The sequence below is a fragment of the Vespa velutina genome, chromosome 14 (genome assembly GCF_912470025.1).
Source record: "Vespa velutina chromosome 14, iVesVel2.1, whole genome shotgun sequence".
Classification (NCBI taxonomy): domain Eukaryota; kingdom Metazoa; phylum Arthropoda; class Insecta; order Hymenoptera; family Vespidae; genus Vespa; species Vespa velutina.
The window spans coordinates 4,270,723-4,297,337 of record NC_062201.1 but is presented as its reverse complement, the minus strand read 5'-3'; the positions used below and the strand labels follow the sequence as shown (position 1 = coordinate 4,297,337).

Genomic DNA, 26,615 nt, shown 5'->3' with positions numbered 1-26,615 from the left:
AACTTTGCGCCGTGGCGCCACGCTCGCTCCGTTAAACCTCTTTTCCCTTCTTCACCCTCACCCTCTCTCTCTTTCTCTCTCTGTATGTGTCTCTATCTCACGCGTGCTCTCAGGGGAAAGAGAGAGAGAAGAAACTAGGGTTGAAAGGAGGGGTTTCGTTGCTCGCGCAACGTGCGTTCGGCGGTCTACTCAGTGTTCGTCCCTCTTCCACCGCTGCCTCTACAAGTTTTACTCCCTCTGTCTTTGCGTGTGTACGTGTCCCTCCCTCAACCCATCCTTTTCCTCTAGGACGGGTGTATGCATTAACGGAAGGGTGGGTTCCACCTTCCCACTACTACCTCGGATACGAATCCAAGCGTGTGCGCGTGACTTTAGCCGAATCTATATGTCCAGAAGGGTATCAACGAGAGGATGATGCATGTCTTTCTCTCTCTCTCTCTCTCTCTCTCTCTCTCTCTCTCTTTCTCTCACGTTTTAACTGGTGATGCTGTTGAAAAAGCTGAGAGTCGTCCAAGTCGATATTTCTAACTGTTCTATCTTCGGGCAAGGATTGTGCCATTCAAATTTATATTCATTTTAATTTAGCAATTAATACTCGAACAGATCCTAAAGAAACATGTATTGAAACTATGGTATCTATGTTCAAGCTAATCGAACGATAAAGACCAAGAATGACGACAGTATAAGAGGGTTCGTTTTTCTTCGGTCGAATAGGGTAGGTCCAAAATGGTCTCTCCCTCTCAACTTTCCCCTCGTGATAGCTAATGTGTAGCCGAACGAGCTGATTAAACGATAGTCCTTCCTTAATGCTTCGATAAAAGTGTCAAATGTCGGATACTTCAATTGATATTTACCGTGAGGTAGGATAAAAGGGATGAAGATAATTCGTGCTTTAATCGACCCTTCCGAACGAACCTCGGATTATCCGATTACTTTCGCTCGGCTAACGCGAAAAGAAAAGATTACGAGTAAACTGCTAATGGAATCGACATCGTCACATTACTTTAATCGAAGATTCATTCTGTTACTCTTTTCCAAAAATAACCTTACACGATTTAGACTTTAGAGATTCTCGTGAAACTCTTGTCAATCTATTAAACGTACACGTCGAACAAACACGAAACTTTAAACTACTATTTACGAGGTAAGATGGGCGGGGGGTGGGGGAGGGGGCTCGGAGGAGCAAAGAGGAGAAGACCGAGTAGCAGCAGGTGTGAATTTTCAATGGAATCTCGAGAAGGAGAGAATATTTCGTACGTTGTATCTCATATATCTATATCTTGGAATTCCGTTGATTTTATGTACTAATACTACGAAACTCTTGTAAAATATTCTTCGACTGAGCAACGCCGCGCCATTGAAATAGAGAGAGAGAGAGAGAGAGAGAGAGAGAGAGAGAGAGAGAGAAGGGAAAAGAAATGAAAGAAGACATCTTCGCGACAAGGGAAATACGCGTACATTTCTATGAAAGAAGGCAACATTACCGTGATACCTCTCCTCTTTATTCCTCTTCCCTACGCTTCAATGAACACGAACATTTTCTATTTCCACTTCTCATTAGACCTCTCCCTTAATTGTACACTGTCACGTCGATTTCACGTAAAGGATACTCGGTTCTCGTTTATCATAACCAATAACGCCATCTTTAACTTTCCCCACTTTTCAATCCCTCTATATTTCAATTTAACTCGTTCGCATTCGTTTAGAAAATGAATCGATATACGCGATTCGTATCAATAAACGAAACATTACGAAATCTTAACGTAATAATAAACCTTTTCATTTTTATTATAGAGAAATATTTTATAACAAATGTAATTAACGATTAATTAGATCTGCATTGAAGATTGAAATAATGTATGATCGTAAAATTATACATAGAGGTACATATAAATATAAATGTTTAACAAGATAATAATATGTTCATTGTTAATATCAAAAGAAGAATTTTGAGATTGGCGCGACATTTAAATGTTAATCCGATAGGTATTTAATAGGGCAAATCGATCGAGCATTCGTCACTATAATGTATACATATAACGTGTGGGCAAAGATGATATTCTGTCCGCCTATATCAACGTCTAATTTTAGGCATCGTTGACTGATCAGAGTGGGTACGCTCTTGCACGGCTAACGCATGGAGTAATCCCCCAACGCAACTTAGTGTAATATCGTTTGACCCAACTTAATCGAGTGATCCGGACATACGACGGTCCTATGCCAAGAGCCCTGACTGACTCGACCCAGATAACGGCATGCACCATTCGCTTATGTCCTATATAATATATATATATATATATATATATATATATATATATCCTCGATCCTTGTAAAATCCTTAAAAGATATTACGAGGATCCCATAAGGATGATTCTCTTATTAAAAAACCTTTACTAAGACTAAATTGAATTTTTCTCGCGACAATCAATTCGAGATATTAATATGTTAAATATATCATTTAAAACCTCATTAAATATATCAAGAGGAAAAAGAAAAAAAGAAAAGTTCTTTGCTTTTTCTTTTCTTTTGTTCGCTGTTCTTTTTCTTTTTCATTTATTTATTTATTTTTGTTTTTTTTTTTTCTACAATTTTGTTTTACGAAAAATGAAGGAAATAATGAATGTGTTACGAAGAAGAAAAAGAAAACAGAAAGAAAAAAGATATCATTCCCAGGTCTTATATTGGTTTTTTAAATACGATAAAAGATATCTTCCATACCAGCAAAGACGACTTGAACCAGAGAAACGAAATACAGCGCCATCCTACGGAAAGCTCTCCAACGGTGCACTCACTGATAAATTCGAGGACAAAAAGCTCATGAGTTAGGACTATATATATATGCTCTCTCTCTCTCTCTCTCTCTCTCTCTCTATAACTTTCCTTCTTCTGTCGCTTATAGTTACGAAGATAAACGAAGGACTCGATGAGAAACAAGATAAAAAGCGAGAGACTTGAACGATATCCCCTCTAGAGGGTGTAAACAGGTTCTCAAACTTTTTTTTCGAAAAGAAGAAAAAAAAACAAACAAGAAACCCCCCCGTCGAAAAAAAAACAACAACAAGAAAAAAAGGCCAAAATCTCTTGTCCATGATTTCGTTTTATTACTCGAATATCAAGCTTATCATTTTTTATATTTCTCTTATCTTTCCTAAATATTTTTTTCTTTTGTTCTATGGACATCGTTAAAAAAAGAAAAAGAAAAAGAAAATAAAAGAAAAGTTATATCCGATAACGAACCTCCCTGTCCGGACGTTCAATTACAACGAGACTTTGTTTACAAAGATCACAACTTTTCGAGTTCTCATTGTCACTCTTATCGGAAGTTCTTTTCTCTTTTTTTTTTTTTTTTATTTCTTCTTTTTTTTTCTTTTTTTTTTTTTTTGTCGACGAGGGCACGAAAGGATTTCCTCCTCGATCGAATGAAAGAAAAGTTCAACTTATTTAGTACATTAAAAGTGAGAAGCTCTGAATTTTTCGAATGACAGAGAAAGATTCCAATTGAAAAAAGGATAGTGAATTGAAAGGATAGTTGAATCTTTTTTCGTTCTTCCCCGATAATTGATACCACGTATTTCTTTCTTCCTTTCTTTTTTTCTTTCTTTGTTTTTTCTTTGTCTTTGTCTTTTGTGCTTTTTCTTATTTAAAAATCAAAACTTCGATATATAGTTCGCGATATTACATTTTCAAATGTTTCACGTCTTTAATCTCTTCTCGTTACATAAGATACGTCATTGGTTGAAAGCGTATGTACTATTACATATAAGACTAGATATAGTACCTGAAAAGAAATAATAACAGAGAGAGAGAGAGAGAGAAAATATGTTAGTTCGTGAAAGGAACAGAAAATTTTAAATAATCGAAAGATTATTTCATAATAATCTTCATTAAGAGAAGCTTGATACTAAAGAAAAGGAAGATACGATAAGGAGATAACGAGCGAAGATCTTTTTATTTCGCTACAACGTAAAATAAATGAAAAGAAAAAGAAGAAAAAGGAGGAATAAAAATCCGATGAAGATAAATCGAACCGACGAGATATATATATATATATATATACACATATACATATATAAAATCGAAAGAGATATTTTACGAACTTATTAAAATGAAAAAGGAAAGAAGAAAAAGGGAAGGAAAAAGAAAAAAAAAGAAAAGATAGAAAGAAAGAGAGAAACAAACAAAAAGAAACAACGATACTTAGCGATTTTCTAGCTGAGAAAGTATGCTATCAAATAAAAAAAAAAAAATTATACAAAATTGACAATCTTTTGTTACTGTCACCGCTTTTTATGTCGTTGAAAAGGAGGACCCGAACCCTGCCCACCTGGTAGTAGCACAAACGTGAGCAATAATTCGTCCAGCCACATCGTCATCACATCTACTTCATATTTTACACCTGATCCCTCATAGTCACATTCATAGAACAAAAAGAGAACTTCAATATGGTTAATACTTTTCGTGGATACATACTTCGTACACAGATATCATTGGATTATCTCGTCTTAACAACTATATAGAAAAAAGATATCAAAGTGAAAAATCGATCAACCTCTTAGTTCGACTAACAGCACAAGACTCCGGAATAGGTACACAAGCATTCTTTCTACAACCCTTCCAGATTTGTTTCCTTGACACAAATGTAATCCTTTGTTTGGCTTCTTTGAACGAACTATATTATTTACATTTTATCGTGTTATTTTCTCCCCTAAAATAGAAACTAGAAGGAGAAGAAGAAGAAGAAGAAGACAAAGACGAAGAAGAAGATGAACAATCAAAGAAAAGGATTTTGCGTTAGAATCCATTATCCTAGTAGAAAACTATCCATTGTAATCAGACTACTGACTATAAACTCTAAAGCTTTTCGTATCGAATCAGAATTTAATTACAGATAACAAAGCGTGCTTCCGAATCTTTTCTCTTCTTGACGTACGTACTTATATATATATATATATATATATATATATATATATATATATCTTCTATAGTCCCCTATGTACCATCGAAATATTTTATTTAAAGCTATTGCTTAGATCTCTACAATTGTCACTTTCCTCCTTACCCCTCTCTCTCCTACTTATCCAGCTAGTATACATTCAAATGATCATAAAAATCCTCTTAAATTCTTTCAACTTACTATCTTTAAAACTATCGCTTTCTAATATGCCTGTAAACATGTATCATACATACATATATACATATATATATGTATATATATATTGTATGTATATATATATATATATATACACAATATGTATAGACTTGATATATATATATATATCCTGTATAGCTCGATATAAGTACTTTCGACTCGAGTTAGTTAATTACCTAACTATTTGCCGGAAATCGAAAATTTCCTTCAAGATTTCACCTTCTTCTTTTTCGATACTTTATATCCTATCACGAGTAGATTACTTCCAATCTAATTATAACTACTGAAGGATCTTAATCAAATATATTGGGTATCGATATTTTCTATTACTATAAAAAAAAAAAAGAAGAAAAAAATTTGAAATCAGAAATTATCTTCCACTCAAATATTACATTAAATGTATCGATCGTTTAAATAATGATCGAACTTCTTTTTTCTATTATTTTATATCAATATCTTTTTAATAATCAATATTATCATTACTAATATTATCGTTAATTCTATGATAAGGAAAAAGAAATTTATTAATTTTTAGGATTGATCTTGTCTAAAGTTAATAAAAATATATTAGAAAAGGTATCGATCTATAGCGGATTAATCTCGAATAAATTTTTAATTACTACAAATGTATATTATTATTTATCTTAAAATCTACATATATATATATATATATATATTATGCTTTTGAAAAAAATGTAAACAAGGTAATTAATTACTTACAGATAAAGTATACAGACCACGAAGAATGTGATAATTGTTGCATATGGGGAGCAGGTATGACAGATACCGAGCATTCGAAGTATAGTATTGCTGACAACGAAAAGGAGCAGTGAATCGACTATTAAATTTCCAATACCCATATCACAACGTCAACAACATATTTAATATGCTCACATTTATTCTCGACCAATGACACTACACTTCACGATATGTATATAAATATATATATGTATATATATACAAACGTACATATATACATATATACATATATATGTATATATATCAATGATATCCTGTCACGCATTTTAATTATTTGTGCTTTGTCTATGATACTTTCAGTCATAAAACATACCAAATTTTATAGACGAAGATTACCGATCGTTACCGAGCAAACTTCGAAAGCACACTGACCACTTTCGTAGCATACTCATGACTAATCAGCTAGCCACTGCTTGTCACTTCAGTATAACGTGTCGTTACTGTTGACGGTGAAGCAAAACAAAAGTAAGCCTATTACAACCTGGGATACCCTACTTCAAATATAAGAAACTGATATCTGGTGTCAAACTATTCTAATTCGATAATTATGATTTATTATATCTACCAAAAGTATTTTTCTTGTTCTTTCCTTTTCTTTCTTTCTTTCTTTCTTTTTTTTTTTTTTTGCTTTTTTTTTTGGATTTAACACTAGTCCAATTTTACAATAGTTAAGCTCTTATCGAATGAGATAATCTGAGAAAAAGAAATCCTTTTTTCCTATCCTTTTTTTCTTTTCAAAGAATTTCCAATTCGAATTTCGAATTTATATAGATTCAATCGAATTCGTTTCTAATTAAATCTACAAACGAGTTCTTCGAAAGTATTGCTAAAAGTTTTCTAATCGTTCTTAGTTACGATCTTAAAGATCTACATCAGCATGGGGTGAAAGTTTTTCGATTATGGCGATGGTAGACAAAACGATGGTCTCGATGGAAATTACGGTTATTCTATATTTTATAAGAATACGGTACTCCGACAACGTTTATGATATACGACTATACAACAGAAAGATACTTTTAAAGGGCTTCTTTTAGGTGTGTGGTTACTATAGGAAAATGCAAATATGCAAAAAAAAATGCATAGTTTATTCGATGTAATCGCGTAAAACGAACGCTTATGCAACTAATAATAAGATTTATAAGTTCGCGATTAGGGCTGTTACAAATTATTATATATTTCTTGAATTAGAAAATATTTCAAACATGTTTATAAATTAATTTAAACTATCCATTAATTTTTATTTATTTTCATTAACATACATACTTATTTATCTTAATTAATTTTATTCCCAAACGATTCAAAACTTTGTAGATATTCATATACGTTCATTCGAATTAATTCTAATTATTGGAAACGTTTTAGACATATATAAGTTCGTTCGAATTAGTATTAAATTAATCTTTATTTTGTACGAACGATCCTCGATAAGATTAGAATTCAACATGTATGTTAAAAGTTTTAAATGTGTGATAAAGGAATCGTTTTTCATTCATAAGGGTGCCCAGAAGCCAATTTAAAAAAGAACATAACTTGGCATTTCGCCGAGAAATCTTCAAAGTCTCGGATTTCTCCGCGGTTTCAGCCATTTAAAGGAGTATGACAAGCCGATTAACGGTTACTACAGAGATATGCGGTCAACCTGTGCCAATCATCGTCAATTACATAGCTTCTTAGCTTTTTCAAACGAATCTTCAAACTTTTTGCCCAATATCCAAATGATTACTTATTCGGATTTTTATCGGAATTTATACTATTACAATCTAACAAGATAATGATCTCAAAAGAAATTATTCTCAGAATTTAAATATTCACATTTCAGTTTTACGCGTAATATCAAAAATCCATCTTAATAATACACGAAATATGTATGTCGAAATAGAAATATAAATATGTGGAAAGAAAATTCGTCGAGGAAATACTTCTGTTTGACAAACAAAAGAATCCATTTACTTTTGAGATATGAATAAAATAGAAAATAAACTCGAACGACCCTGATACATAGAACGTAAGAGGTTACGACCGACGACGTTATGGGAAAATCATCAAAGTGTAAAAATGTCGATCGATTTAATATTTATAACAACATTCACGGGCAACGTTTTGAGAAACGAAGAATGACCTACTAGGTTAACTTATTCAATCGAAATTGATTGATTTTATTTCTATGAACGATGACATCGAGTCTTTGAATAATAATTATTTATATTTAAAGGGGAGTCATAAGTTTTGCCAATAATTAATTAAACCATTTATGTATATATATATATAGACTTTTCCAACAAAAATTGATTTTTCATGACAAGGTCATTGATTCACTATATAAATATAGATGCTAAGTTATTGAATTAATTTTTTCCCTCTATATAAAAATACATCGTATATAAACGATATGATATTACTCTATTCTCTAATACTAAACGTCATACCAAATCTTATTATCACATAATGTAATAAGCCCATGTGAATCTAAACCTTATATTACATAATAAAATATCTAACGTAGTAGTATATTATTAAACTATTGGACGATCATTTTCCACCCTGTTTATATATTTTTAACCAATCAACTAGAAACCTTCATTTAATCCCTTACCTACGTAAAATCAACACGTGCGTAAAACACCAAATATCGTCGAACAAATAATCGTCAAAAATCAAATATTCGATCAAATAATCGTGTAATAATTTGCGCAATAAATAATGGATTGTCGCCAAAAAATATAAAGAGCGAAAGTTAGGGGGAGTGGGCTAAGGGTGGAGAAAAATAGATCAATTAATTAACAGCAGAACGTTGAGCTTGTGTTGTTGATCGATCGATAAATCATTCCAGCGATCTTCCCGATGATTCCTTTGCCCAAACAGCAAGATGCATTTCGTATTTTATCATTATTATTATTATTTTTATTATTATTATTATTATTATTATTATTATTATTATTATTATTATTAATTATTACTATTATTATTATTGTTGTTGTTGTTGTTGTTATTATTATTTTATTATTTTTATTATTATTATTATTATTATTATTATTATTATTATTATTATTATTATTATTATTATTATTTTGTTTTTCGGGTCGACACATCGAACAAAGCATTCCAAGGCGTTCGCCATGACGGAGGGGGAGAGAGAGGCCTCCTCCTCTTCCTCCTCTCGCCGATATCGGCAATTGGGTAGTGCGTGAAAGCTTTTTTATCCAAGGTGCAAGGCCGTCCATTCCATTCCATTCCATTCCATATTGCATCGCATTCCAAGCTTCGATCGAAACACATCGAGACAGTTGATGAAACCCAATAAGAGATCATCTTGCGTATGTATATATATATATATATTTATACATACATTTTATATATATCATATTATATATATATATATATATATATATATATATATATGTATATGTATATATATAAAAAAATTTTTTTTCATTAATTATTGTCGTGCAATAATTTTTCTCTCGTCACGTAACGCAGCAGAAGAAAGCGTTAATCTCATTTTTCTTATTTAATTCGATTTACTTCTCACGTTCTTTAGTTCGATTTTTTATCATTTTTTTTTATTATTATTATTATTATTATTTGTTTTCGACTTGCGTGCTTTTTTGCTTATTTCATAATTGCATAATCTTTTTTTTTTTTTTTTTTTTTCATGGCAGGGGGTACACAACCATTGTAAGCGGTCCAACATCGAACATCGCAAGCTTTGTGTGTGTTTGAATTAGCCTTTTAGTGCTCGTGGATGTGTCGGGAGATGTCAGGAAGGTCTGTGTCCGGCGCCCAAGGTCACGGTGTGGAACATACAAAGCCTCTGTGAACATTGTGCATTCGGCATCAGTGGAAGCTGCGTGAATTGGAACGAGGGGGTTGGAGGTAGGGGGTTAAACACCATAGAATATAGAGTTAGGACTTTGGGTAGTGAGCGTATCTATCGTCTTCTGGTCCATCGCATCTTTGCTTTGTACTATCTCTCTCTCTCTCTCTCTCTCTCTCTCTCTCTCTCTCTCTCTCTCTCTCTCTCTCTCTCTCTATCTGTCTCTATAACTCTAACTATATATACCACTCTATCTCTCTTACTTAAACAACCGTCCTTCAAATACCAATTTCCTGAAGGGATCTATACGTCAAAATCATGACGTCTAATCGTCAAATCTAATCGTCAAAATCATGACAAGAAAGTAAAAAAAAAAAAAAAAAAAAGGGAGAATAAAATTTCAACGATCACGAATAAATTCGACCAATTGAAAAGAAAATTGTAATTTGCAAATTTTATTATAATACCACTTGGAAAAATCTTTCTATCATTATCTTGAAAGAATCATATGTATGTAGTATTCATATATATATATATATATATACGAATGCTAAGTAAGTATTCTGACTGTCCTTACAATCAGTCATAAAGCGATCGATTTGACCGTATCTACCTATAGTTCAACGTCGAATCGGTGACAGGCGCAGCACATGTGTCACTGCAGTACTTTCCTATGACATTCCATTGGAAAATCCAGAACAATCCTTCTAAGCCTATCTATTGCAAATCACATTTAAAGAAAGAGAGAGAAAGAGAGAATACTTTTATTGTATATTAAAAAGAGAGAGAGAGAGAGAGAGAGAGAGAGAGAGAGAGAGAAAAGCAAGATTCGCAATGGATCGAAATTCAAAAAGGAATACGAGTAGAGCAATGATCGAGTAATCGGTTTTTCAAATCGAAGATTAATACTAATAATAATAATTTACTTTTTATCAAGAACCAATCATATAATTTTACTTTTTTCTCCTTTTTTCCTGTTTTATTTTATTATCTTCTTTTTTTTTTCTTTTTTCTTTCTTTAGAAATTCCATAACTTTGATCGCTTTGATCGAACAAACCATTAACTGTCCGTTGCATTTTAAAAGCAATAATTGAATCATCCTCGAATAGATAACACTCAAAGTAAGAGCTATCCATATACCCGATATTCCTGATAAATGTATTTAAAAAGGACTTCGATATACGCAATATGGGGTAGTTCTACTCGCATCGCAAGAAGACGATCGACATCGGATAAATAGATGGAGATAAAAAGGAAGAAAGGAAAGAAACAAAGGGCTAGGTATAATCTCGTAATGGATAACAGTAATGGAATAGTAATAACGAACGATAATCAGATCAGAAATATAGAAAGGAATAGAGAGAGAAAGAGAAAGAGAGAAAGAGATAGGTAAAGAGATAGATAGATAGATAGATAGATAGATAGATAGAGAGAGAGAGAGAGAGAGAGAGAGAGAAGTAGGAAGGGATGGAGGAATATAAAAAAAAAAAACTGGAAAGTGAGGGAAAGTATATTAATAATAGAAAGAAGAATAAGAAGAATAAGAAGAAGGTTAGGTAGACTCACCGCTGTTTCGTCTTAACGCGACGATAGCGGCGATAATCGTTGACATTAGCGTCGTTAGGGTCGAAGCCCCTGCGATGCTTCGGTGGTGAGGACATGGCAGCTGCTGCCTTAGCTTTTGTGGTATTACTGATACTGCTACCGTTGGGTACAACGTTCGACGAATCGTCGTTGTTGTTGGTATTGCTGTTGCGGTTACGGTTGCGATTGCGATTGCGGTTGTTCCCGTGAAGTATAGAACAATTGTTGTTATTGGCAATGTGAAGCGAGGTGAGAGACGGCGGCGAGGCCGGCGATTGGGCGGAGACGACGCCTTGCGCTAGACCGCGAGCCGGACAAGCCGAATGACAAGGACAGCCTGGTGCTGGTGGCTCGCCGATTACGAGGATCCGATCCCCGTGACCGACGTTGCTCTTTGGCACCGCGTTTAGCTCGTGCCCTGTTACCCTACCGGCTCCTGGCCCACCCATTCAAATCCTCGATTCAAAGCCGTAAACTCCTCCTCTACTCTCCTTCTTCTCCTCCTCCTCCTCCTCCTCCTCCTTCTCTACCTTCTCCTTCTTTCTCTTTCCTTCCTCTCTTCCTTTCTTCTTTCCTTCCTTCCTTCCTTCCTTCCTTCCTTCCTCTTATTATTCTTTATTCTTCGACTTAACAGTATCTCGTCTAACGAGCCTTCTTCCTCTTTCCCTATCTCTTTCACTTACAAATCCTCTTCTTCCTTTTCTCTTGATTCTTTCTTCTCCTCCTCCTCCTCCTGCTCCTCTTCCACCTGCTCCTCCTCCTCCTCCTCCTCCTCCTCCTCCTCTTCTTCTTTTTCCTCTTCCTTCTCCACCACCTCCACCGCCTCTCTCTTCTTCCTCTTCCTCCTTAACTTCCTCTTCTCCTCGTACTCCTATCTTCTGCGACAGCACGCTCGAGTAACACCCAAAAAACAACGCGACCCACCGGGTCCCGACCCGGTACCTTCCCTTCCTCGGCCTCATACACGACGCTTTTTCTTTTCCACCCTCGCCTCTTATTAATTACTACCCCTATCCCATTCTCCTTTCGATCTATCTCTCTCTCTCTCTCTCTCTCTCTCTCTCTCTCTCTCTCTCTTCCTTCCTTTCTCTTTCTCTTTCTTCGCTCGAATTCGTGCAGGACGAAGCAAAAAATTGTTCGATATGAAAGATGGAAAAAGGAAAGAATGTAAAAGAAAGAATAGTACTGAAAGAGGGAATATGAAAGAGGGAGATAAAAGAGTAGTACGCGTGGAAGAGGTTAGCACGGTGTGACCTTACACGATGGATCTTTCTTCGCGGTTGCGATCACGCCGACTCACTCCGCGACGAGGGCAGCGCAACCAGGCTGTTAACAGGCTAAAACTTCGCTCTGATTTAAGAAAAAACCGCTGGGTGGCGCAAAATACGCGTGACTCTACGTTGCTATTAAGCGGAGTTTACCGGCCTCCTTCAACGACTTATCCTTCCTTCTCTCACGAAACATTAACATGATTGTGATAAATCTCGATAAATCTCGATTTATTAAACTCAATTAGACAAATTAATAAGAATTTTAGGAAACGGGCAAACTGGTCGATCGTCTTAATTTGTGTTATCGAATTTCATCGCGTCCTTGAACGAAACACCGACCTTTTTACTAAATGACACTACCAACAACGAACCACGAATCTTTCTAGGTATGACATCATTCACGATAAGATAGACAAGGGGACAATGCTAATTTACTCGGATTTTTAGAAACGTTCAACTTCGCACCACGATCAACCATCACTGGCCGCTCCCTCCATTCTCTGGCAGCCATGTTCCTAATTTTTAAAGGAAGCGCCTGGTGGCAGCACTGAGTCACCTCGTACGAAAGATAGAGAGAGAGAGAGAGAGATATCGTATCAAATATATCTCTGTATGCGTCTGTTGTGTGTATGAGAGAGAGAGAGAGTCGGTGGGATGTTCCAAACAGTGGTGAAGGGACGTACTGGCCAGACAGAGCGTCTGCGTTAGAAATAGCTCAGCGTGGCGCGTTCGCTAGGTCAGTGATGATGAGATTGTCCCGAATAAGCGGGAAAAGGTTGACCTACATAACATTCCCATTAAACTTTATTTCGACCTTAGATAAAGCTTTTATCCCATTATACTATTTGATTTCCATTTACAAGAATGGATGCTTCCATTCATATTGAACATGTATCTCACTTCGTTATGCCCCTCCCTATTCGTCCGATCCACCCATAGTTGGATAACGAAAAGTCACCCCTTTGACACCCCTTCGTTAAGCCTCTTTAGTTCCAGAAAATCCCGTATGATGGAGATAGGGAAGATGCCGCGTTGTTTAAATCGTAACAATATGATTTTAAGAATAAAGGAAAATGTCAAAAAAAGAGATGTTCTTGCACAACGATTTCTTCTAAATGGATAATGGTATTATCGATGCTTTTGTCCTGACAATTATATTTAAAAAAGAACAACAAAAAAAGAAAAATACGTCCAAGGTCCATGTTCAATTGTTTGAAAGGATAATGCATCGTGTTTTAATTGATCATCGTCCTTTTTCGTTAACTTTTTTCATTGAAGCTGTTTTTAAAAATATCTTCGTCACTTTCAAATTAATTTGGTTTGATTTAACGAACGATTTAATTCCGTTTCTCGTATAATTTCGTAAATTCTATAAAATCCCGCCAAAATTCTCATTTAGCTTGATAATTTGACAAGGAACCGAGAGATGTCGGCTTCTCCGAAGCGCCACTAGCGCCCGTTCAATACTACGAAATCGTAGAGGATTTGGTCGAACTGTCACGCTAACCTCCTTTTCGCGTTCAGTCGATTCTTCGGAACTGAGCCATCGATAACGCCTCGTCAAAGGAATATAAATAAAGACGAAAACTGGGTTAAATAAAGAACCTATCAAATTTGTCTCTTTGACTCCCTTTCGATGGAAATACTTTTTTAAAAATTAAAATAAAGGTCGTTCTCTTTTTACCGACCTTATCAAAAAGGATTTAGCTCTGAAGATAGTAACTTTAAAAAAAAAAAAATAACCATTTTTTTATCCTTCAAAAAGAACTAAGAAACTCGTTTCAAAAATATGTAAATTGTAAAAAAATCTAACTTGTAAAATGTAAGAATTAATAACCAATTAAAATATAACTTTCTTAAATGTATCCAAAAGTAATCTTACCAAGAGACTTCATAAAAAATTCAATTCAGAATCCTACTCAAAAATCTTCCCTAGGGACGTTTCACAAAGATATTGAAAATCCCTGACGAACCAACTTGATTTTAACATTGCTCCTGAGTACTAACGTATCCATTATTATCCTTCCCCACACCCAATTACTATTGATCATTTATTTAACTGTTGACAATGACTAAACCAAATTTTTTCACCGAAACAAGATGACAAGACAAGAACATCATTCTAATTATTGATTTACTTATCGAAAATGACAGTGTCACGTGGAGTTCCTCATTGATAAATAAAATAAATGAATAAGGATCTTTCAAAGTAATCATCGATCACGAAAAAAAAACAGAAAGATGCGAAAAAAGAGAGAGAGAGAGAGAGAGAGAGAGAGAGAGAGAGGGAGAGAGAGAGAGAGAGAAAGAGAGAGACGAACAGACAAACAGACAATGAAAAAGAAAAATGTATTCGAAGAGGAAGAAAATTTACCAAGAAGCTTCGTCACACGTGACGGAGTGATAAAGAAAGATAACTAGGCACAAAGTTATAGACGATTTTTTAAGTCGAATGATATTGAGTTGTCCGAAAAAAAATGTAAAAAAAGACGAGTAAGTAGGCAGAGAGAGATCGAGCAGGTCGAGGGTGGTATCTACTACGAATAAAAGAAATTTATCGCGAAACTTAGATTCGTTTCGTTCGAAGGCAAATGAGTGACGCGAATGGTAGGACGGCGTCGGTATAACTGACTCTCTCTTTCCTGACCCAGCATGCATAACCTGCTTTATGGCAGGTATAGTGCTAAGCAGGAGGAGGCGTTTCCATAGTTGGTCAGCAGGTTGACCGCGTACTTCTTTTCCTTTAACAAAGCTCTGAGCTTCCAAAGCTCCGTTTCTTGCGCGCGTGCGTTTATATGTATATGTGTGTGTGCGTATACATGTATATATATATATATATATATATATATATATATATATATATATATTCCTAGTTACGGTGGGAGTGAGTGAGGGAAAAATAGTGGTCTACTAGCACGCTATATTAGCTACACGATCCGTAACACACAAAACTCGGAGGACTCTCGTCAGGTCGCCGTTTGTAGAACGGCGCCCTGCAGGGCCGTCGAGGTGAGCCGCATACATGTCGCCGACCTGCTCGGCTATGGCCACAACCTGCTCGCTTACTTTCTTCCTCTCTTTCTCCCTTACCCCCTCTCTCTCTCTCTCTTTCTCTCTCTCTCACGGCCCTGTTCTACTATTCGAGATCGAGAGAACACGCACGGCATGTGTACCACGAGCTAATCCTGCATCGACATTCCCCACTGACGGAACGTGTCAATAATAGTATCGTTATTAATTCGATATTATTACAATAAGAAAAATTGTATTACTTAATAACTGTTGTAGAAATTTTTAAAAAGAAAGAAAAAAAAATGTGTATATATATGTTTTTTTTTTTTTGTTTGCTTTTTTCTTTCTTTTTTGGAGCATTGCTATTATCGAGCTGTTATCGACCAAAAAGAAAAGAAATAATAATAATAATGTTGCCTTCGATTGACTAATATATTAAATAGATATTTTCGATATTTTGAAATAATCATAAATATTTATATTAATATAGTCTAATAATGTCAATAAGTATCGTCAGAATTTCTTTTGAGATTAATAAGTCTAATATTTAAAAAAGTAATTTTAAAAATATGATAATATTATCTTCTGTTGAAATATAAAAATATAAAAATAGGAATATCGAACATTCGTAAAATAGAACTCTTGAACGAATGTATTTCTGAAGGGGAAAAAAAAGAAAAAAGAAAAAAAAAACAGAAAAAGAAAAAGAAAAAATTTCCATCGAAGAAAATATCGATAAAATAGCGAGCGTAAAGCTCGCATTGAGAACAATTTTAAGAGTGACGAGTGTACCACGCAATTATACGTATACCATGCTCTACACCAACTTGATCTAGATATTTATAGTGGACGATCATGTACGCGATCATGAAAAAAAAATTCCTCCTTTTTTTTTCCCGACCAGCGCTTTACTAGAGATAATCATTAATTAATCATCATTATTCATTTAATGTATATATGGATATAATAATTTTAATAATTATAATAAATTTAAAATGAAAGAAAAAAAAAAATGAAAAAACAACGATCGTTTCGACGAAGAGAAGAAAAAAAAAAGTATTACTTAATCAATCGTCCTCTTTGAGATTTTTCAAAATTTGAGAAATGAAATCATTGGAATGATAAATGTATTGTTCCGATAAAAACAAAACGAAAAAGAGAAAAATAAAACGTATCAGATCTTTATCGCGATAAATACAATTCCTATCGATTAATATAAAAGAAGTACAATTATATTACCACTAAGTCGTATACACATTCGACGACCTAGTGAGAAACTCAACTCTGTATCATTGACATCGTTTGCAAAAAAAAGAAAACTTGTAGAGAACGATGCAAAGGTTATGGGGGATGTGAGTCTCTTCGCGCACATTTTTCGATTCCCAATAAATAAATAAATAAATAAATAAATCTATGAATGAATCAACGAACGAAAAAACGAACGAATGAATGCATGAACGAATGAATGAACGAATGAATGAATGAATGAATGAATGAATGAAACAAAAACCAAGAACCAAAAAAGGAAAAGAAGAAGAAAAAAAGAAAAAAAAAGATTATCAACGTCCCATTATCATTTTAAAGATATAAATATATCATTTGTCTTCGTTCGTAAAGAATTATCACAGTAACATTTTGCGATTGGTAGTTTGAATATAAAAAAAAAAAAAGAAAAAAGAAAAAAGAGAAAAAGGTATTTTGATAACATGAAAACGAGTATGACGTGAGAACGAGCACTGCATGCGTATATACACAATGTTGTACACAAGAACGAGAATGCAGAGGTACGCTCGTTTCAACAACGGTAGAGAGGTAGGCGAACATCGTGATTACCTGCAGGCAACCTCTGACCTGGGTCAATACTGCAAGGTTCAGTTGCCCCTCTTTCTCTCAAACGCTATCCGTTAAATTAATGTTTCTACGCATTCGCAAAACTTTCTCGAGGAAACGAACGATCTTCGTAAACTTCGATCAATGATGCTTTAACTTTATAAAGTTAAACTTTGCAAATTGTTTGACAACGGAAAGAAGCAATTTTGTATCTGCTTGCACATTCAACGTTTCAACTCGTAATAAAAAAAAGAATAGCTATAGGTAACATTAGTTTATGTGTGTGTGTGTGTGTGTATATATATATATATATATATACACACACATATATAAATATATAGTCTTTGAAGATACAAACTCATAAGTGTGTAAAAAAGAGAGAGAGAGAGAGAGAGATACACGTAGGACGAGAAAATATTAGAAAAGCTCGAAAGCTTTCTTGGCTTATCGGTTTCTTTAAGTTTGCGTTAGATGGCAGAGGCTTACTTGAACCAACTTTATATCGGACACGTTCGATTTCGCTACTCTTCTCAAACTCTCTATTTATAGCAAAGCCTGAAAAAACGTTCTCGAAATTGAAAATTTACAAATTGAGAAGGGAAGGTAGAAGAAAAGAAAAGAAAAGGAAGGAAGAAAAAAGAAAGAAAAAAAAATTAAAAAAAAGAAGTAAAGCAAAAGCGAAAAGAAAAAAAAAAGAAAGAAAGAGAAAAAAAAAGGCAAATAATAGATGTACACCTTAGTGTTTTAGATAGTTACAAATCATTGATTCAATTATTGGATTATATCGCTTATCGACAAATCGATTTATCGAATCGTACTTTATCGAGATAACAGAGCTGAGTTTAGTATTGTCCGACTAGAAATAAAATTCAACGATGTTAAAGAGAAGAAGGTAGAAAAAGAAGAAGAAGAAGAAGAAGAAAAATAGGAGAGAGAGAAAGGTGATGAAAAGGAGGAAAAGGACGATGAAAATATCGGAAGAAAAATCGATCGATCTCTTACCTGTTCTTATGCTCGGATGATTTACGTTGTCTTCGTGGAAATATCGTTAAATCCAAAAAGGCACTTCTCATTCCAGCATGCATTTTGATTATCCAAAGATCGATCACCGATCGAGTATCGAATGGAACATCGAAAAACACGGAGAAGAATGATCATCTCTTATGTATCTCGACGGGACACAACACACGGATACGCACACGTCACGACGAATATGATAAATATGATATCACGAGAATGATTGAAAGAATATGTGTGTGTATGTGTATGATAGAAATAAAGAAAGAGATCAAATTTGATAGAAAAAAAGAAAGAAAAAGAGAAATAAAAAGAGAGAGAGAGAGAGAGAGAGAGATAACTCGTAAATGATTTTTCTTGCGAATGACAATTTTTGGTTTCCTTCTTCAAGACTTTTATCTACTCTCTTTTTCCTTTTCTTTATCTTTTTCGTTGAACAAGTTAACAATCATAATAATCATCCGAGTCGAACAATTTTATGTTACATCGTCACGTACATGCCATTCATTCATCATCACCACCACCACCACCACCACAACCACCACCACCACCACATCACCACTAATATCTATCTATCCACTGTGAACAACATCAGCCTCTTCCATCTTTCCATCTTTCTTTTTGTCTTTCTCAAGAGTAGGGGACTCACCAGATCCTATCTATATTCGTTCGCTAACGTCACCCGACCTCTGATCTCTCACAGTGACATCGCGGACACGATAGATTACTTCAGATCTTTCGGACTGTCTATAATAAATCGCTTTAAGAGAAATATACGAATGTTTGTATCAAAAGATTTCTCAATAACAAAGGATGTCGCAATGCGATATGTAATCTCGCTAGTAGAATAATATTGTTTAATCTCTTATGAATTCTCTATTTTTTTTTTCTTTTTTTTTTTATTTTTTTTTTTTTTCTATGGATCTCCTTATCCTTCTTCTTTTTTTACATTTATTATCTTTTGTACGATATTAAATGGTCAGTTATGTTAATTTAAAAACTATTGGAAATATGATAGGAATTGTTCATAAAAATAATTCTAACTAATATTCCTAACTATCGAATTATGAATAATTATAATGATATATCCAAATTTTATTCGATAGTATCGAACGAAATGGAAATGACGTTTCGAGCTTTCCATAAAGATAAACACAGAATTATTATGAGGAAAAAGAAAAAAGAAACAAAAAGGAAGAAAAAGAACAAAGAAAAGGAAACTTCTTTTCTCTCATCTCTAAATATGATTTCGTTAAAGGACAAAAGAGAAAAGAACGAAATAAAAACTAAAGGCAATCGAGCGTAAAGAAATGTATGAAAATAGAAAAAGATTTTCAAGTACGGCCCTGAATTATTCGTTTTCTCTTTCCTATATATATATATATATATATATATATATATATATATATATGTTGGACGGGATGAGAAGAGACAGTATATTTTGGAAACGAAGCTTTTGTCTGACCTCGGAATACCAAGGCAAAACAGCGACGGGCGATTCGCCAAGAACTACGTTTGCTTCGTGGTAAACGATATAGATATGTTTCGAGTCATTGATAAGCAAGTAGAATGAACAACGGTTGCTTTCATAGGTCGGAGGTCAATTTTGCCTGAAAAATTGCCTGAAGAGGCAATATCTTTTAAAAATAATCAAGAATATTATCGCACGCAAAAACACGAATCACTCGATATAATGATCATTGAGATCATTGAAAATATAAAAAAAGAAAAGAAAAACAGGAAAATAAAGAAAACAAGGAAAAAAAAAGGAAAAGAGGAAAACAAGAATAGCGCGAACGTAATATTTCAAGTGGTGAACTGTGACCCTTAAAAATTTATCGTAAAAAAAAAAAAAAAAAAAAAAAAAAAAAAAAAAATAAATAAATAAATTTCAATGGATTATTATCTTTTCGTTCGCTTTATTTTTGAAAAATCACTAGGAACATTGGGAAAAAACAATGCGACTAATTGTTAAACGATAACATTGACGATCAATAAATTAAGTTTTGAATTGATTATAATTAAATAACTTGGATTCAAGATGATATAACACTCGTGACTGTTTATTATAGGAATAGATACGATCACCTGTTCTACATAAATTATATCAATTGGGAATGCATAGTTTCGAAATACAGACCGAATTATATTTACATATGAAGAAAGTAATAAAATATAAAACGAACCTACGATAATTGCGATGTTTATTTTACGATTAGCGTATTAATAATTTGCCCTGACTATTACGATTAAAGATAAAACAAACATTATTGTGCATCGCGTTCTTCTTCTTTCTTTTCTCTTCTGTTTGTTTTTCTTTTTTTTTTTTTTTTTTCACATTTTTTATTTACACGATATAATATACACAATGATATCGACATCAAAAGAGACGATAAGAGAGCATACGGTTGAAGGATCGGCTATCAAAGAAATAAAATTGACGTTGTCCTTTCGTTAAAGTCGACTACGTATTAGTTTCGTTCGTACGAAGGCACAAACTTTTGTTAGAACGGAGGACAATATTTTCTCACCTTGACGCGCTTCGAATAAAAGCTTTTTACCTCATGGATGATGAAACGTTAGCCTCTATGACAATGTACAATCGGAACAATGAGCTTAGAAATCTTTTCCCGCGGAGGAATTCTAACGATCAAAACGAGAACGTTTGAAAAGCGGAATAACAAACCCGAATAGATCTTTCTTTTTTTTTGTTTTTCTTTTCTGTGTTTTTTTTCTTTTCTTTTCTTTTCTTTTCTTTTTTTATCGCGATGATAACTTCAATCATGGTTTTACATGGATTGTAGACAAAGAAAGGTATATATATATATATATTATTTCGTTTTTTTTTCTACTTTTTTAAAAATTCGTACAAAAATTTCTCTCAACTTCGATACTTTTTGGTTCAACAATTTTTAAAGTCGCACATTCAGGCTACTATTCTAGTTAGATAAATTCTTTTTCTCTTTCATTTCCAATATAAAATTTGCATAAATTTAATTACATTGGAATGAAAGAAAAAAAGAAAAAAGAAAAGAAATAAATAAATAAAAAAGAAATAAAAATTTGATTTATCGATTCTTTCCCATCGTTCAAACCTCTATGGATTAATTTATACACCTGCAAATTATCAATCATAATTAGGACAACGACAAAGATGATCATTGCCAAAGTGGATTCGGTTTGCACCGGTAGAATTCAGTACATTCCAAGGGATCCAGAATTCCAAGCTAATTCCTCGTGAACCAACGAAGCCACCATTGCGGAAACCGAATATGCCTTGGCTTATCTACAGCTTCACGGATCTAACCGTGAGAGAGATAACGGGGATCATCCGAATGTGACTTTTTCCAAGTGAAACGACGAAACGGAAGTTTGGCTTAGGGGAATAAATCATGTCCCAAGTCTATGGAAAAACCACGTGAAACGAACGTACATCGATCTTACACGGCATTATGAAAGATTTCTTTTTCATTTTATTCAGAAATTTTATGTGAAAAAGAATGATCATTCGTGACTATGAAATTTTTACATTATTCAGAGATTAGCAACGTAAAATTAAAGAGGCTAAACTGATATTTATAAATCATTATAATGTATAATGTATATTACACACGCACACACGCACACACACACACATATATATATATATATATATGTATATATTTTAATTTTAACAAATAAATTTAATTAGTAATTATAATTTCATTTTAATTATTGCAATAATAAAAGATACAATTTAATATCTGTAAATATAGTTCGTAATGATTGTATACTGATGGCCAAAGATATATTCTATCTCTATACGTCTAACAAAACTAATGAAATTTTCAAAGTTGAAACGTGCCAGTATGAAATAGTTCGATATTGTTAAGCTTTCTCGACGTGTACATATTTACCAAGGAAAAGTTACCAGAACCGACGTCGTGGGATCACGATTGTCGAGAAAAGAGAACTAAACGAGGAAGTTTGTTTGTAGGAAACGAACGAATGACGACGAGGTCTAACGACACCTGGGCGAAAGCTTTCATTAAAATCGGCCCTAATTGCGGAGATACGACCGTTAGTTTTAACAAAGCTAACGCTTGGCATTCGCAAGACCATATGCAAGTTGGACGAACCAAGTCATTCGTATAAGCATCTTTTCTCTACGACCTTCTTTCGAGAGCAAAAAGAAAGGAAGAAAAAAAAAAAAGGAAAGAAAAAAAAAAAAAAAAGAAGAAAAACAAGATTCTCAGAGCGACTGTACGCGTAAATGCGACCCTTTGAACTTTTCCCTCGTTAAAAAAGAGAAAAAGGGAAAAAGAAAAAAATAACATAAGAAAAACGAAGAAAACGATTCTTTATCGATTCGATGATTCTTTTACCGTTATTACATAAATTTTCAAACAAAATCGTGAAAACTTTTATTTCAGTCTCTTTGAAATATCCAAAACGTTTATTTCTTTTATTTCTATGAAGGAGATCAAAGAGAAACAGAGAGAGAGAAAAAGAGAGAGAAAGAAAGAGAGATCTTTCGTTTATAGTTCGACAAATGTATCCAGAATTTTTCTTCAGACATATCAAAGTGAAGAAAGAACAAGAGGGATATTGATGAAAAAAGACCAGTTAGAAAAAGGTCCAAGTTCGACGTACGAGAACCGATCGACCGAATAAATCTTTCTATCGGTTTTTGTTTGTTCCTTTTGAAAGAGATTCGTACGGTACATAATCCGGTTACTCGAACAAAAGGAGAAATAACCCGGAGATACATACGTACGACGAATATAATATTTGTTTATATGTCTCTCTGTTAATAATATCAATGACATTAAACGAATAAGAAAAAAATAATGATAGTAAAATAATAATAAAACGAAGTAAAATAATTTTTGCGCATTTAAAAAAAAGAAAAAAAAAAAAAAAAAACACTGACGTACAAATAATACTAATTCTGTGATAAATATTAAAGGAATATAATGACTACTGACCAACTGAAAAAAACGAAACCAAATAGGAACAGTAGGAGTTAATAAACACGACGAAAAAAAGATAATAGATATAATTGAAAAAAGAAAAAAAAGTAATTTAAAAAGGGGGGGGAGGGGAAGAATAATAAATACAAATAAAATTCTAACGAAATAAAAATAGTATCTCATAAATATATTCAAGTGGAATAAAAAGAGAAAAAGAGAGAGAGAGAGAGAGAGAGAGAGAGAGAGATGAAATAAAAAAAAAACCAAGCCCGTTGTGAGTATGAGGCAGCAGCAGCAGCAGCAGCAGTAGCAGCATCAGCAGCATCAGCATCAGCATCAGCAGCAGTAGCAGCAGCAGCAGCAGCAGCAGCAGCAAGCAGGGCATAAAGCGGGGCAAAGGGATATGTCGCAATGCGTCTTGACGTCACGAACGTCGTTGGTGGGATTCGGCGGTGGATTGGGGGAGGAAGGGATACGATGTGCGGCGTGTGGTCGAAGCGCCGTGAAAATGTTAGAGAGAGAGAGAGAGAGAGAGAACGGAGGGAGGGAAAGTGAGAAGGGGAAGGACGATGCACGTGCACCAAGTGCATCGTCGTCCTCCGTGCCGTTGCACCCCGCCATCTATCGGCTACACCTTCAAAGAGTTCTACATTTCCTCGTTGACGCTGGTAATCGTCCATCCCTCTTTTTTGAGAAAGGAAGAAAAAGAGAGAGAGAGGGGGGGGGGATCCACCCTCTTAAAGCTGTATTTTAATTTTACAAACGACCTTAAATGGAATTTTTTTTCTTTTTTTTTTTTTTTTTTCTTTTTTTTGACAGAGGGGGAAAGTTTTTCTTTTTCTTTTTCTCAAAGAATTGATTTAATATTTTCTTTTCTCAAAGAACCGTTTTAATATTTTCTTTCCACTCTTCTTCCTCCTTCTTTTTTTACTTTTTAACGTAGTTTCGTATTTATCGAAATTATGAATTATATTATATTTTTCGACGTTTCATTATTTCTTTTCCCTTTCTCTTTTCTCTTATATCTATGGAAAAGTTTTTTCCTTTTGTTCGTTTTTCTTTTTCTTTTTTTTCTTTTTAGAAAGGTTTCAGCATAAAAACTATTTCGAACGTTCAATCAAATATGATTTAAATATGATTTTGTCACGTTTTGTAATAGAACAATATATTATAATATTAATTTCATTAAACATTTCTCATATTATTCTTCGCTATAATAGAACATATCCGTATCGTTACCTCTCGATTCAAGATTTTCCTTTCGAAAATCATACTTTAAATCTTGTTTAACTTGTTAATATTACAATCGAAAAAAAGGAAAAATCTCTTTTTATTATTTACGACCGTATGAAAATAAAGATTATTTTTGTTCGCAATTAAATAAGAAGATATAATATAAAATTAGAAGATGAATACGAAGAAGAAAAAAACAGATAGAAAAGAAGAAGAAGAAGAAGAAGAAGAAGAAAAATGAAAAATTGGACAATTTGGGAGAGAAGAAACAAATTCGAAAATGATATTCTATGAATTTTGGTGAATTCATTTACGTCCTAACGAAGAGGATAAGGAAGGAAAACGACGATCGATGATTCGGCCCGGGTGTCGTTTTAAGAAGAACTTTCGCGAAAGCTGCCGCTTAACGAAAATTCAAACGAAAGAAGTTTCCTTCTCTCTGTCTCTCTCTCTCTCTGTCTCTCTCTCTCTCTTTCAGTCTCTCGTAGTAATAGTAGTAGTAACCTCAAAGGACCGAGGCTATTCCGGTCCTACTCTTTCTTTCCACGTAAAGGTAAACCTCGGATATGAAAAGTGCATGGCCCGGTTCGAGCAAATGCATTGGTTTTAATACTTGGGACAATTTTTTTTCTTGAAGGATAAAAAAGAAAGGCTCTCGTATATTATTTTGAAACGAATCTGACATAAAAGATCTTTTCCAATAGCAAAATATTTTTTCTTTAACTATCTGTTGGACTATCTTTCTTTCCTTTTCTTTTCTTTCTCTTTCCTTCTTTTTTCTTTTTTTTTTTTTCTGTTTTTGTTTTAACGTCGATGAATAAGAGAAGTAAAAAGTAGAAATGTCCGACATATGGTCAGACAACAAAGCCCGTCGAGCGGTAAAGTTTAAGTAGTAACGATCGAGCCTATACAGACAACGATCGAACGTATACTAAAGGTTTCATTTGATATGAGGATAGAAACGTTCGTACGGATAAACGAATGAAATTAAATATTAAAACGTGATTTATTATTAACATGAAATAAACGTAATAAAAATTGATAATACATTTAATTCTCGATTATACAATAAAGAAATGTCAACCCTTCGAATCGTCAAGTTAAAGTGAACTCGCGTAAAACTGTACGCGTGGTTCAATGAGCACAACGAATACGCAAAGAGTTTACATTCATTTTCTATTCTATAGGGTACAAGTATCCATTTTCGTGGATCTAACGAGTAAAGTAAATAACCCGCATTTAAAACCGCATCGTGAATCGTTAAACGATGCTCCAGGCACACGTGTAAACACTGTGGAAACTCTTGAAAATCAACGCCAAGCGCTAAATATGTTCCTATTCGTGGGGGATATGTGGACGGATAACAGAGGATCATGGATAACGATTAGTTTACCAAACGCATTGCGGATGAAGCCTTCCATTTGTTTCACGTCGGCCCAAGTAGATGGCTCCACCCACGCGAATCACGAGTCCCTATCCCTGAACGATATAATCCCCTGAGCAAGTTAAACACAATGCGGAGAAAGGGTAAGGGTATATGTATATAGGGGTTGTCTCGTAAAGTGGAGAGGTAGTTACACGCGTAGTGCACACGTGTGCACGTGCATAACCAAGCTTATAGACGAATCTACCTAATCGTATATACAGACATACCGTCCTATCCTTATTCTATATAGCCATCATCATGAATGAACAGTGAATTACAACACTTTGATATCTAGTAAAATCTCAATGCATTTCTCTTTACTCGGATACTGTAATAGTACGAATGATCATGAATGATTTGAATTACACTAGGATATCATAGAAAATCACCCGCTATTCCTGACGATCATGATCATGAATGAGTTTAATTAAACTCAAAGTATCTCTATCAAAATCACCAAGTAATAATACCGACACTGATGATGATCATTAATCACCTCGATTATTATTGTATCTATAAATTATTTTCCAAGAGAAGCTTCAAGTATTTCCATGGAAAAATAATATA

The 26,615-nt window shown here is 33.9% G+C and overlaps 1 protein-coding gene across 14 annotated transcripts in view; it reads right to left on the bottom strand.

The window, feature by feature from the left end:
* Positions 1–26,615, bottom strand: part of LOC124954026 (potassium voltage-gated channel protein Shaker) — a 130,948-nt gene that overhangs the window by 73,324 nt on the left and 31,009 nt on the right. For 3 of the 14 annotated variants that reach the window (XM_047506245.1, XM_047506240.1, XM_047506248.1), the window contains exon 1: positions 11,290–12,018. The exons of 1 other annotated variant lie outside the window; for it this stretch is intronic. In XM_047506245.1, coding sequence (XP_047362201.1) covers positions 11,290–11,756 — 467 coding nt within the window. In that variant the 5' untranslated portion in view covers positions 11,757–12,018. Of the gene's footprint in view, positions 1–4,281; positions 4,397–4,549; positions 4,670–5,869; positions 8,158–11,289; positions 12,022–18,422; positions 18,746–26,615 lie in introns of those variants that run through there. 10 more of the 14 variants (XM_047506235.1, XM_047506239.1, XR_007102415.1 and 7 more) reach the window with 10 other exon arrangements.